The 14,008-nt window shown below is 52.8% G+C and overlaps 1 protein-coding gene across 7 annotated transcripts in view; it reads right to left on the reverse strand.

The window, feature by feature from the left end:
* Positions 1-3,065: 3,065 nt before the first annotated feature.
* SNX33 (sorting nexin 33) overlaps positions 3,066-14,008 on the reverse strand; it is a 17,328-nt gene continuing 6,385 nt past the window's right edge. For 6 of the 7 annotated variants that reach the window (XM_014530464.1, XM_014530467.1, XM_005882748.2 and 3 more), the window contains 2 exons: positions 11,527-13,991; positions 3,066-5,367 (listed from right to left, as the gene is read on the reverse strand). In XM_014530464.1, coding sequence (XP_014385950.1) covers positions 5,114-5,367; positions 11,527-12,994 — 1,722 coding nt within the window. In that variant the 5' untranslated portion in view covers positions 12,995-13,991 and the 3' untranslated portion in view covers positions 3,066-5,113. The remainder of the gene's footprint in view (positions 5,368-11,526; positions 13,992-14,008) is intronic. The other variant, XM_014530468.1, reaches the window with a different exon arrangement.

The following is a 14,008-nucleotide window of genomic DNA, read 5'->3' on the forward strand; positions in this document are numbered from 1 at the left end:
TGACCACAGCCCCACAAAGGGCCACAGGTCACAGAAGGGACACTGCCACCCCCTTGAGGTTCCTTGTGGGCCACAAGGTACAGGGGCAATTGAGGGGACCCTGAGTGTCAAATCAGAGAAAGGGCCAGACCCAGAGGCCTCAGGATGCGGATCAAAGAAAGAAGAGGTGGGAAGGCAGGAAGTAGGGGAAGATGACCAGAAAAAAGACAAAAGAAAGAAAAAAGACAAAAATCAAAATTAATAAAGTTTAATTAAATATCTATAAGACAATACATTGTTAAGTAGTAATGAACCTAACTCAAATTGGTATATATTAATGACTTTAATGTGGAATGCCAGCAAAATTTCTTGTGTGACAGGGTGTGGGATTCAGCCCCTAAAATTCCAAATGCCAGGGGCCTGCCTATGGTCTTCAAATGTGCCACCCCCAAAACGTAGATGCATCCCTCAGAAAAGAAAGGGTCCCCATATTGATTTGAAATTAAATTTCAACCATGTAGGGGAATGAAAAAGCAAGAGAGGAATACAAGTCAGTTATAGAAAAATGTAGGAATGCTCCTCACACATTCATCTGTAATGGAGTCCCTGGGTCAGCCTCTTCATCCCTGGGGGCTGATGCGATCCACCTCCCTCAAGCCCCTTCACATTTCAGCAGCTGGGTTCACCAGCCTCCCATTCTTTATCACCTCTGAAGTGGAAATCTGCCACCCCCTCTTCCTTCTAACCTAAATAAGTTAATTCATGTGACTTTGAGGAATGGATCCAGAGAGCTGGGTTTGAGTCCAGAGGCCTCAGACTCACCGTGTGATCATAGGCAGATCCTATTCTCCCACCAGCCAAGTCTTAGTCTCGTCCATGAAATGGAATAATGATGCCTAGTAAGGCTGCTGTATGGAACAAGGAGATCACAGCTGTGTGAGACAGTTTTTTAAACAGACTGGACTGTACTGGGCTTTGACTAACAAAACAAAACTCAAGGAAAAAATGTCTGTGTTGAATCCCAGAGGCATTTCATACTTGCCCTTTCTGAGCTCTGTCTGGGGAGGTGAATTTTTATTGTTCTCCATGGTCTTTCTGCCGGGCTCACTGACTCTTTCTGCCCTGGCCAGTGGAAAGAGGTACCACAGCCGAATTGGTGGGAAAGCAGGTTTGGGGAAGGGTAGCAGGGAGCCCAAAAGGCTTGACTTCTGGAGGTCTGAGTCAGCAGCAGAAAGGCAGGGTGGGCCCAGTCCTCACATGCTTAGGGAGATGGTGCAGGAATGTTCTTCCAGCCCAAGACCTGGGCTCTGCCAACTGCATCCTGGCTCTTGCGGATGCAGCAGCCTCAGCTTTAGCTCAAGAGATGGTAGATTCCTGGAGCTTTGTTTGGTGGCTTCAGCCAGGGGCCTTCAGAGGCAGCCTAAACTTAGATACTGGCCCATGGGTGCACAAGGCCAGGCCACAGAGCCTACCAGGAGTTGATTTCTGGCCCGAAGCATCCCCTGGCACACTGGGTGATGCAGCCAGCTGCCACCCCTCACTGGACCTCAAGTTCCTTGTCTGTGCAATGAAGAACTAATATGGTGGTGTCGAGTGATGGATAATCAGAGATGGCTGGAGGTGATTCACGCACACTGCCCCAGAAGGTGGTACATGTGGGACACCTTTGCTATGTTCACATGTGACTTTGTGGCAGTTTGCGTGTATCACTGTGTGAGGGTATGACTGTGTGCATGAGACTGTGGTATGGCTGAGAGTGATGCCTTAGCTGAGACTGACATAGTGAACAAATGACATGTATAGACATGGCCAAGTGTGGACATGGCTGTGAATGTGACAGTATGTGGCACTGTGGATAGGAGTGCAATTGTGAGAGCACATGACCATGCATATATGTGTATGTGGCCAAGAGTGACTTATGTGCCTGTGGGTAAGTTGTGTGGCTGTGTGTGGCTATGTCTACTTTGGGTTGGGCAACAGTGTCTGGGACCATGTGAATGTATGGATGACTGTGTGGCTGTGCCACAGGATGGGAGGTGTGATGGTGAACTGGGCCTAGAACACCTGTCTTCCCCAGGCCTGGCTCTGTTTCAGCCGTGGCACAGTGGTTCACAGTCCTCCTGTGTCCAGGAGGCAACAGGATGCAGGATCTGAGAACCATCTCCATCCCCAACACCCCACATGTGGCCACAAAACAGACTCCTTTCCTGAGTTGGGCCAAGATTGGGTATCAGGAGTCCCCTCGGGTCCCCTCAGGTCCTGGTAGTTGCCCAGGGCAGAAAGAGAAGCCTGGTTTTCCACCCCCGTCAGACAAAAATGAGGGAGGGAACTGGAGGCAGCTCGGCCCAGCTTAGTCTAGAACAAGTGCCTGGCTTGTGACTGAGGCCAGCCACCAGGATATTCCCCCACACTATTCCCCCAGTCCCCTGCAGAAAGGGGCTCTGGCCAGCCCCAACAGATCTCAAATTCCCCCAACACCCTATCCCACACACAGACAGAAAAAAAAAAAAAAAAAAAAAAGGGCCCCAACAGATCTCAAATTCCCCCAACACCCTATCCCACACACAACACAGAAAAAAAAAAAAAAAAAAAACAGGGAGAGGGGCTATGACATTCTCAGTCCCCACCACACACATGCTATCTCAGCCTACAGACCTCAGTAGGCCTAGCCTGTCCCAACACTTCACATTCTGGTTCTTCTCCTAGGTGCAAGCTGACCTGGTATCAGGCCAACTCCCTCACCCTGAGGATGGGAGGTATGGAAGATGGTCCCCTTTCAAGGAAGGGACACAGAGGGCAGTCCCAGGGCAGGAAGCATGCACGGGGACTTTCCAGGCACTGTGGGCTAAGAGGAGCATTCCCACCCTACTCAGACTGACCTCAAGAAGTTGCCCCCAAACCCTCCCCACTCCCACAGCCCCCTTGCTGTGGTCAGATTGCTCTCTGCAGAAGGCTACTTGGAGGTCAAAGCTGAGAAAAGATGAAGGGGGAGAAGGTCCTCAGAGGGACTGGATATGAAGGAAGGAGAGCAGGGAGGAGGGAGGGGGAAAATTCCACAGAAAGTCCCAAATCTGACCTAATTTTGACTCAAGGTCAAGGGCCCACTCCAGAATTTCCTCTGAGGACATTCTACCCTGAATGGGGAGCCCTTGCTGTCCTCTCCCCTGGTGCATCTGCCATCCCTTTTCTTATCTCACTGCCTGGAGACCCCAGGCCCCTGGCCTGGCCAAAGCCTCCCCTGATGTCTGGACCCAGGCACTTCTCCCTACACCGAGTCCACGTTGCCCTGAAAGAACACCATGCTTTCACCACACTCCTCTGTTCCATGTGTGAAGATCCCTGTTCATCCTGCCTGGGGCACCCCCAATGGCAGGGCTGAGGAGTCCTCCTCAGTTTCCAACAGGGAAGCCACCGCATGGCTGGGTACCCAAGACTGCCTAGGAGAGGACGCAGTTTCTGAGCTCCACCTCCTTCCCCTGGGCTGGGGCCTCCCTGGGGAGAGGAACCCCATTGATTAGACAGTCCTGAAACATGGTCTCCTATCCCTTTTTCATGCAACCCTCAGCCCTAGATCAGAGCAGCACAGCCAAATCCCTGGCAGGACTTTACCATTTGTGAGATGATAGTGAGGTCTGGGAAGGGTGTGAAATTATCTAGAGGTGTTCTTGGCCAGATCCCCAGATAGCACCTCCCACCAGCACAGTCTTCTCCACAACTATTGAGGTTCTGGGGTAAATTTTGTGCCTATCATAACCTCAGGGACAATCAGGGTTTTATCCTTCCCGCACCCTCATCCCCTTTGAGATCTAAATTTAAAAGTCATGTTTTTGTTGTCTTAATTGTAAAAAAGTTTATCAAGAAAAAATATTCAAGCAGCAGCCGCCAGGAATGGCCATGACCTCCTGGAGGGGGCTAGCAGTGGCACCTGTCAGTTCCACCCAACTTGCTGCTGGACCACCTCCTGGCCTGGGGGAAGGAATAGCTCCCTTGAGGACATAAACATGAGTGGGAGACAGTGCAAATGGCCAGAATCCAGGCAGGCATCACAGTGAGACTGGCCATCGGTAGGTGGACCCAGGGTCAATCAACCTATTTTTTCCCCCTGGGTTTCCCACTGTGCACCAGGAAGAATTCAAGGATTCATAGGATCAAGGACCCTAGAAACCTGGGGTCTGAGCCTGCTGGAGTGTGAGGAGCTATTGTAGTGAACTCAAATATCTGGTACCTTTTGGGTGTGCCCTCCAGGAAGATAACACCAGGGCCCTGGGGTTCATGACTTGTCTTAACATCTTGAGCCCAGGGAAAAGATGCTGTGTGGTCCCCTAACCAAGGGATGGTAGGGGCTTAGCAGGTAAAAGGGAGTCAGGAGGGTGTTGGCCTGCAGGCCCTCCTGCAGGGGGCAAGGGTGGGGCACGGGCAGGGACAGGGACAAAGGAACAAGGAAGATTCCTCCCCATCAAAGTAAAGTAGCAAACTTGCTTGGGAAAGGTGAGGGAGAGATGAAGGGTGTTTTCATGCCTCCATACCTTTGCCCATGCTGTTCCTCTCTTCCAAATGTCCTCCCCATCTACTGTCCTCACTTACTATCTGGCAGGTCCTTGTCATTCTTCAAGACACCACTCGAATGTCACCTACACTGTGGAGTCTTCCCTGACCTGCAGAATGAGTGGACCCCTCTGTGAGCTTCCAGGAACCCCTTATTTACCATGGGTCATTCTGTGTTACCTGTCCCCCCGCCCCACAAATCTGTTTCTGTGTCTGATCCCCACCTTGACTGGGGACACCCTGAGGGCAGGTGTGTCACAGCCCTGGGTGTTCAACATATGACCCGGGACCACAGCAGGCCCCAGAGTGAGGGGATGGTGGCCAGATGCACAAGGGCTAGAGGCTCTACAGTTGGCTAAGACTCTGCCCTAGCCTCAAGTGACTGACCAGCAGCCCAGGCCTCAGCCTGGAGGGTTCCTGGTCCCATTCTCACCCCTGCTGTGCCCACCTCTAAGGGATGGAGAACTTCCCCAGGGGTACCCATGACTCTTCCACAGCCCACCCCCAGCTGCTGCTGGTGCAGGAGGTCTGGAAACCAGAGTATACTGCAGTGACCAGGCTGAAGGTGGGGTGGGCCAGGTATTCAAGGTCAGAGGTTGTCGTACATGCGCAGCGTCTTCTCCAGCTGCTGGCCTACCCGCTGGTAGAAGAGGATCTGCTGGCGCAGGTAACTCTGCATCATGTGCTTAAAGTCGAGCTCACGGCGCTGGTGGAAGTGGTTCATCTCAGCCTGCAGGGCGAAGCCCACCACGCGGCAGCGCCTGCGAATGCCATCTGCTTCATCCTGCGCCATGCGGCCCTCGTCACTCATGCGTTGGCTCTCCTTTACCTTGGCAAAAGCGCCTGGCATAGGCAGAGCAGAAGACAAGGGATGTTAGGGCTCTGATGTCCCCAATTTGTTCCCTAAACCCTCTGTTAGTACCCTCAACGGCAGACAGTGACCTCATCAATTCGACTCAGGCCTCGCTCCCGGACTCCAGACTCCTGGTCCAACTGGGTGTCCCACCAGGATGTCCCAACCCTCACCTAAACAGATGCACCATCTTCCCTCCAAACCTATGGCACCAACAACCCACACCCAAGCAGTCACTGCTCTGCTAGCTACATTCCAGAACTTGGATATCCTAATTCAACTCAGACATTACCTCCTCCAGAAAGCTTCCCCTGTAACCCTACTGCATTAGGTGCCTCCCAATGTTCTCAGGTGCCCTAGGTTTCCCTCTCCCACAGCTCTCACCACCCTGCAGTTTCTCTGACTGCCTCCCTATGGGATGTGAGCTCAATATTTCTAGCACCCAGAACAAAGCCTAGCACACAGCAGATCCTGATACATATCCACTGATACATGTTCAACCTGTCCCTCACTGGACAACTACAACAGGCCTCCAAGAACCTCCCCACCTCAGTCCCAGAGAGATGCTCCATAGCACCTGAAGAGCAGCCAAGCTGGGCACCCAGAGTTCCAAGCTTCCCCTGGCTCCCCTCTGTCTGCAGATCAAGGTCCATATCCATTCATAAGGCTCTCTAAAAGCTGGTCCCTGTACCCATTTCACACTGACCCCATGTTCATCAGATACACCCTGCTCTTTCCTAACTTCATCTCTCTGCCCCCTGGATCCCTATGCATAATTCAAAGCCTCCCATCAGGTATACCAGGAGCCTCCCTCAGTGTTCCCAGGAACAATGCTTCCCAACCCCATCACACTGCTTATTCTAAAACAGAGCCTCGAAGGCCACCTGGAGTTTTCCTTTGTGTGTGTCTCCCCCACAGACAGATCCTGGCCCCTCCTTACTCAAGCTCCCAGGGGACTAGAGGAGGCCATTGTAATAACCAGGTGACAGATGGAGGGCAGGAGATGAACCTGGGCAGGTGACCCAATTTGGAAGAATCTGAATGAATCAACAGAGCAACTGGTGAATAGATTCCAGTTCTGAATTAGCAGGTACTTGACTAATTCTGCATTGAAGCCAGTGGGGGGCAGTTGCTGAGAGGGGGAGGCAGTTTGTCAGGGCCTGGCACTTACTCCCTCAGAGCTGTAGGGAATCCACTGTGCAAAGAAGAATGAGATGAGAAGGGTTGGCATAGTGGACAGCACACCATCAAGTACTTCAAAAGGATCCACTGCATACAAATAACATGCTCATTATCCATACTTCCCATTTCTTCTTTAAGGAGGCTTCTCAGGGGCCTTCAAAATGTGTTATTTTTACAAATTGTTCGATGCATTCAAGATGCATTTATTGAGCATTATTATATGCCAATCCCAGGGCTCTATATCCTGGAAATAACTCTGGGGGCCTTTAGAACTGGCAGCACCATATTAGTAAACAAGTGCATGACTTATTGGCTAATATTGGCATTTGGGGCGGATACACTCAAGTTTGAACAGTCTCCAACGCTGCTCACACCGCATTCAAAATAACTCTGAAGTCACCAGATCCCAGCCCACTCAGTCCTTTGGCCACATTCCTGCTCCATCCCAACTGCTCAGGCCTGGGCAGCAGAAGCAGGATCACTCTAAGACCCAATAAAAGACTTCAGAGCAGGAGAGGCCCTAGAGGCCAGCTGCCTGCCCACCTTCCATACCACTGCTCTACAGAGGAAACTGAGGCCATGAAGGGAAGAGACTTACCCTAGGGGCTCCCACCTCCTTCCTGCCCCTCACATAGGGGATGCCTGGCCCAGAGACATCCCTCCACAACTGGGAGGTAGACATGACTTTTCATGCGGGGAGCCCATGCCAGGTCACCCAGGCATTTGTGTGGGACCCCCAGACAATGGACTCAGGAATTTGAGAAGGTTCCAAGAAATAAGGAAGGACTAAACAGGTAAAAAACAACAGGACAAAGAAACTGGAGTTAAGCTTCAGCAAAAGGAACCTACTGGAAGAGGAGACACTAACCAGCCTGGATTCCACCTGCCTGAGAAAGTCCAGGTACAGTGGGTGTGGGCCTGTACTCGAGAGGGCACTTCTTGCCCATAGCCTTGGAGGAAGGAAAGGCCCCTTTTGTCGATGAGGAGATTGAGGCCCAAATAATAGAAATTAATCTATTGCAATTGCTAGGTATCCAAAGACAGACAGGCAAGGAGCCAGGGATAGGGACAAAGGCTATGAGGGTAAGAGGGAGGTGGAGGCCCCACCCTGCTCTCTGTCACCTCTCCACCCTGTGACTCAGGTCTGGGGCCTGGACCAGCTAACACTAAAGTGCCCCAGAAACTAGCCGGGAGTCAGGACTCAGGCCTGTCCAGCATCCCCCCCTACATTCTACTTTGGAGTCAACCTGAGAGCTGAAGACCCAGGGGAGCCTCCTGCCCTGGCAGTTGTCCTGTAAGTTGGGTCTCAGAAATAGGAAAAGGAGAGTCGGAGTTTCAGAGCTCCATGGTCCCAGGCATAGTCCCTAAGCTCCCTCCTTAATCAGTCTTATCCCCACTTCTTGGAGGTTGTAACCATCTGCACCAGGTTGGAGGCAGGAGGTCTGAGTCCTGGTCCCAAGTGTGTCACCTCCAGTAAGCTACTGCCCTTGCCTGGTCTACAGGTTTCCCCACATCAAAGGGTACAGGTTGGACTAGATATGATGCTACTGACAACTGCTCATAGCAAGATAATGCTTTAGTTTCCACATCTGTGAAATGAAATAAGCATACTTACCCTCTAGTGCAGCGGTTCTCATCCTGTGGGTCGCGACCCCTTTGGGGGGCAAACGACCCTTTCACAGGGGTCGCCTAAATACATCCTGCATAACAGATATTTACATTACGATTCATAACAGTAGCAAGATTACAGTTATGAAGTAGCAATGAAAATAATTTTATGATTGGGGGTCACCACAACATGAGGAACTGTATTAAAGGGTCGCAGCATGAGGAAGGTTGAGAACCACTGCTCTAGTGTAATTGAGGTTTGATTGAACTAATATGTATAAAGTACTTAGGACAGCACCTGGCCAAATAAGAGCTCAAGATGCTATGTGCACTTGTCTGCAAACTGCTTTTTAGTCACAGCAAGAACCAGCTGGTGGTGGCTCATGGCAAGGATTCTCTTTGTTTATGGGAGCCTAGGAGGGGTGGCAGGGGGAGGGTTAGACAACAGCCCAGAACAGAGGCCCCACCTGTCCCCAGGCAGGTGCCTGGCTTGCAAGAATCACTTTGCCTTGGCCAATCTAGGAGCTCCTTGGCCCTTCCATGCATGCTTTGGTCCTGGGCCTGCCTCCAGTCCACGGAGGACTGCAGCTAACTTAGCACTACAGCATCCAAGCCTCCCTCCCTTTCCCTTCCCCTCCTAACTCATCTACTCCAAATAGCCATTCCTGAGGGAGCTCCTTCCCCCATTTATCAGGCACAGTGGACACTGCCTGGGCTGTGGAGTCAGACACACCTGGGCTCCAATTCCTGCTCTGCTCACCATCCCACCTCACTGCACCTCGTCTGTAAAATGGAAGGGGTCATACCAACCTCCTGGCTTGGGTGTGATGAGTCTTAGGTAGGGGCAGTCACTGTCTCCCCTTGCTGTCCCAGGCCCTAATAATAGTTACCCTGGGACAATTACCCCCAAGACTGCCAGGAGCTGGGCCAGTGGGCAGACAGGCTGGTGAGCCTCATTTCAGTGCCAATCAGACTCCATCTCCCATTTTACTAAGGTAAACACTGAGGGGAGAAAACTCTCTTAAGGTCACCTTAGAGACAATGTCTATCCAAATCCTGGTCTCCTGATCCCATCTAGGACTCCCACTTCCTTCCTTCCATGACCTCTCCCACACGCTCGCCATCTTGCAGATACCCAGACAAGCTGGACAGAATCCTGGGGGACCCAATTTTCCTCCTCCTTCCTCTGAGAAAAGGCTCTACTTGCAGGGCCAGCATGGCTATGGGCCCCCGAAACCGGCACAATTCTGTCTCAGCCAGATTACAAGCCCCCTCCGTAACTCACCAGAACAGAGGCCTAGGAATGGCAGTGCAGAGTCCAGAAGGAGGAAGAATAAGCCCAAAAGGGCTTTGATTATTGGGGAGAATGTCCTCCAGGTAAGGGGAGGTGGGCTGGCCTCTGCCTAAGCTTGAATACATCACCCCAGAGGACTGTTGGTCCCTAACTCTTAGAAACACCTCAAGTGGCAAGAGGAAAGTCAGAAATGGCCTCTCTCAGCTCTGTCTCCCAGCCCCTGGGTCAGAAAGGCCAGTCTGACTTCTACTCCCTTCTACTTAAGTGCGTACCTAGGAGCCCTGGGTATAGGGCTGCCTTCCTGCCCTCAGCTCTGCCCTGGGTGAAGGTCCCCAGCCACCACGGGGGGTGGGGGGGGGGGGTTTGCACAGCTGTTTAATCACTGTGCCACTGCTTCCCCCTCCTGCTGCCCACGCTGCTGCCCAGTAGGAACACGCCATCCAAGGAACTGGTTGAACCAGCTTTCCCAGGCCCTAAAGCAGCAGTGGGGGTGTGGCTCCATTCCACACCAGGGCCACCAGCCAGCCAGGCCACCTCCCCTGCCCTATCCCTGCTCCAGAGCTCAGAGGCAGATCTGAGGCATCACTCTGTCCTCAACCAGACCCTCCCCATAAGTCTCCCTCCCCCACCTTGAAGGCCTAAGAGCTTCACCCTCGCTTGTTTTATAGATCAGAAAACTAAGACCCCAGAGACAGGAAGGCACTTTTCAGGGACACACAGCAAATTGGGGGAAGAGCCAAGACTAGAGCTTAGGCCTTGTGTCTCCTGAAGCTGAAAGAAGAGGGAAGGATGAGGAGAAGAATGGGGAGATGAGAGAAAAGGACAAAGAACAGAAAAGAAAGTGAAGGGAGAAAGGAAGCTGAGAGCTACAGAAGTTCTAGAAGTCAACCTCCTGTTAAAGGAGAGCAGGGCTGGTTTACACCAGACTCTCCTGGGTACTGAGGTAGGGGGTGGCATTTGCTGACTCCAGGCTCAATCCAGAGGCCTAACTCCTGACCCCACCCAGAGGGAAAACTCGCAACCTAGCCAGGCCTGACCTCAGGCCTAGGGGCCAAGGAGCCGGACCCACCCAACAGATGCCCTAGAGATGTTCTTCCTGAATTACCAAGCAGCCCCAGGGAGAACCACACCTCTCTCCTGACGTCTGCCCAGCCTGTTGTCTCCAGGACTCAGTTACCAGATAGGTCAGATCAGGATTCACTGCTCAGGCAAGAAGACAGCCAGGCTCAGGAAGGGGTAGTTAGATGGGCCATGTGCCCCTGGTTCCTCCCTAGACAAGCCCAGGTGCCCCTGGGTGACCAGAGATGAGTCACTTCCCTGCCAGTTCCTTGACAGCCCCGCAGTAACAGAGAAGGGCCCATCCTGTTCCTCCACCACAGAGGGACTGTGAGAAATGAAAACACAGCCAGGTTTGGGAAGTGGCCAATATGAATGTGTGCTTAGGGAGTCACAGGAGGAAGGGACAGTCTCAGCTGGACCATGGACTCCCTGTGCAACCACTCTTCTATGGACACCACCTTCTATATCTGCAGAATGGGGACAACAACCCTCCCTACCCAGATGGGAGCTCACAGAAAGGATATGCAGTGGTGAGAACAGGTTCTGAAGGAGGTGAGCTTGTGAGGCAGTGGGAAGACAGGCCACACTGTGCTTGTTATCTGAGTCTGTATCCATGTGGGCTCCTCAAGGGCAGGGCCTAGGCCCTGGTCATCTCCGTGTTCCCAGAACCCAGCCTGATACTTTCAAGGGCTCAGTGTATAATGCGTAAATGAGAAAATGAGACAGAAACAAAAACAAAAAATGAATAAAGAAAGGAAAAGACAACAAGAAGGTAAACAGTGAGCCTCATGAGGACAGGGACAGACCTATTCACAATAATATCACTACACCTAGAATAGCATCTGCCACACAGTAGGTGCTCAACACGCTTGTTGAATGAATGAACAAGACAGAGACAGAAAGACTAGATGAGCTGTTCCATTCTGTGTAGGCCATGCTCACATCCCCACATCCAGCAGAGTACAGATTCAGTAAGGCTCTCCAGACGTGCTGTACTGGCTCTTACCTTTCTGCAGGTGAATGATGTCAGGAAAGTTGGAGAGCAAACCCTGGTAGAGAGACAGCATGTCGAGCATTTGGAAGAGGTCATTCTTGGGCTGCTCAGCAAACATCTCACCAACAGTTTCATAAGTACGGCCCGTGTGAGAAATGGCACTGTTGAGAGCCTCCGAACTAAAGGGGGGGTCCATCTGAAAAGCATGACTGATGGCCTGGAAGGCATTGCCCAGCTTCTGGAATTCTTTGCGGAAGCCTCCCACATGCTTACGTACCAGCTCCAATGCTACAGTGCTGAGCTGCAGGACACTGTCATCCATCTTCTTGCTGAAGGCCTTGAAAGTGTCCACACGGTCCTCCACGTCCTGCAGGTCTTGGTGCTCGGTGGGGATCTGGAAGGTGAGGAGGAAGCTGGCACCAACCATCTCATCCTTCTCTGCCCGGCGTTTGCCCATCTTCCACTGCTTGTCATCCAAGCAGCTGAGGAAATGCTGGAAGCCCTCATATTGGGACAGCACAGGGTGGCTGGTCATGTGGTCCATCCAGAGGATGAGCCGTCGCTTCCGCTTCTCAATAAAATCCTCCTCAAAGCGACCTGTGGCCTGCTTCTCTGGCAGGTGGGGCACAGAGATGACAGTGAATTTGTGAAGCAGGCGGTTATAGAGCCAGTCAAAGTGCTTGTACCGCCGGTAGACAGGGGAGCCAGCATGGGTGGGTGTGAGCTTGTAGGAGATGTAACTTTTGATGCCCTTGAATTTGGTCTGTTTGGTGGGATCTTCCACAGAGCAGGCAAATGGGTGGGGGTTGGCCTTCCACTGAGGGCCACGAGGGCCCATTTCAATGGAGTATGTCTCAGCAATCTTGGCCATAATGGGCACATCACCCAGGATGAAGGCCTCCACTCCAGAGCGCACAAAGCATGAGAAACGGTTGAGGTTGCGCCCCACCACACTGCCTCGCTTAGCAGATGCCAGGCTGTCCTGCCGCTCCAGGAGTGGCTTGGGTCGGAAGGCCATGTGCTGGCTGGGGTAGGCACCAGGGTAGGAGAGGTTGAGTGGGGAGTACCCATTGGTGCCCATCCCACCAGCCCGTGGTTCTTCAACCACTGTGCATCCATCGTCCCAGTCGTCCCAGTCATCATCATCATCCTCCTCGAAGCTGCCCTGGTTTGAGAGGAAGCCACTGCCCCCACCACTCGCAAGGTTGGCCACACTGGAGCTGTCATACATGCTCACCTGGGTGCCTGGAGAGCCTGCAGAGCTGCTGGAGTAGTCAGCATGGTTGAAGCTGGTGCCAGAGCTAATAATCTCCACATAAGAGGCGGGGAAGAGTCCTGTCTCACCAAGGCTGTTCTGGCCCTGCAGCCAACCATCCAATGAGTTCTCACTGAAGATGACCAAATCCTCACCCTGCTGGATGTTGATTTCCTCTTTGTTCTCACTGTGGAAGTCATAGAGGGCTCGGCCTTTTAGTGCCATGGCTGGGCCAGTGGTAGAGAAAGATGAGGAAAGGGTCCTGCCCAGAACTAGGATGTCCAAGAACGCACTAGCAAACAAAGGCCTGCCCCAGCAGCTGTCTCTCAGCCCCTAATGCAGGTCTCAGCACCCAGAGATGCTGTCCAGCCCTCTCTTCAAAGCTGTGCCCATGGCCCGGAAACTTCCCTATCACAACTCCCAACACCTGTCTGGGGGCAGGGGAGCTTCATATCCATAGTCTTCTTCCTACCCTTGCTTGACAGGCCCTGAAGGGGAGTTTCTCCCTCCTTCCACTCCCAGGAGAAAAGTCAAGTGACTTGGAGAAATGAGAGGGCAAAAACTCCACTTTCCACTGGAACAAGGTTCTAAAACAAAAGAGAATCACTCGGAAATCACGGTTCCAGACCCTGGCAGCTGTGGCTCCCAGCTCCTTCTGGCCCCTCCAGGCCTTGGAAGACTCTCTCACATTCCTCCCCAGATCTGCTCCTTCCTCCTTCTCCTCCTCCTGGGCCACTGGGTTTACAAAAATCCAGAAAATCCAAAGGAAAAAGCAGCAGCCTCCTTCCTGAATCGAGTCCAAGGGTGGATGTGTCCAGCTTCCCAACCAGCCAGGCCGGGGGAAAACAAGGACTGCGGCTTACACAACAGGCCGCCAACTCGCCGACCCTGGCGGTCCAGGGGACCTCCAGCCGGCTCGGGCGCCGGGGGGCGAAGTGGCGTTCAGGCGACTTTGCCCCACCAGCTGAGTGGCCCCTTTTGTTTGCCTAATTCCTCAGCAGTTTCTGAGCCTGACCCGATAGAATCCGAGGACCCCGTCCGAAGGTATGCCGCCCGGCGCCGGCGTACATACCCCCGCCCGGCCAGCACGCGCGCACACACTCAACAGGAGTTTGCAGAATGAGCTCCAGGGAACAGATGGCGCCCGGCCGGCCGGACTCCGTGCCTCCAGCCCGCCTCCTCCAGCAATTGCAGTCCCTCCACACCGCCAGCAAGAAGCCAGCTTCAAAAAAAAAGGGC

The sequence above is a fragment of the Myotis brandtii genome, unplaced genomic scaffold (assembly GCF_000412655.1).
Source record: "Myotis brandtii unplaced genomic scaffold, ASM41265v1 scaffold74, whole genome shotgun sequence".
NCBI lineage: Eukaryota > Metazoa > Chordata > Mammalia > Chiroptera > Vespertilionidae > Myotis > Myotis brandtii.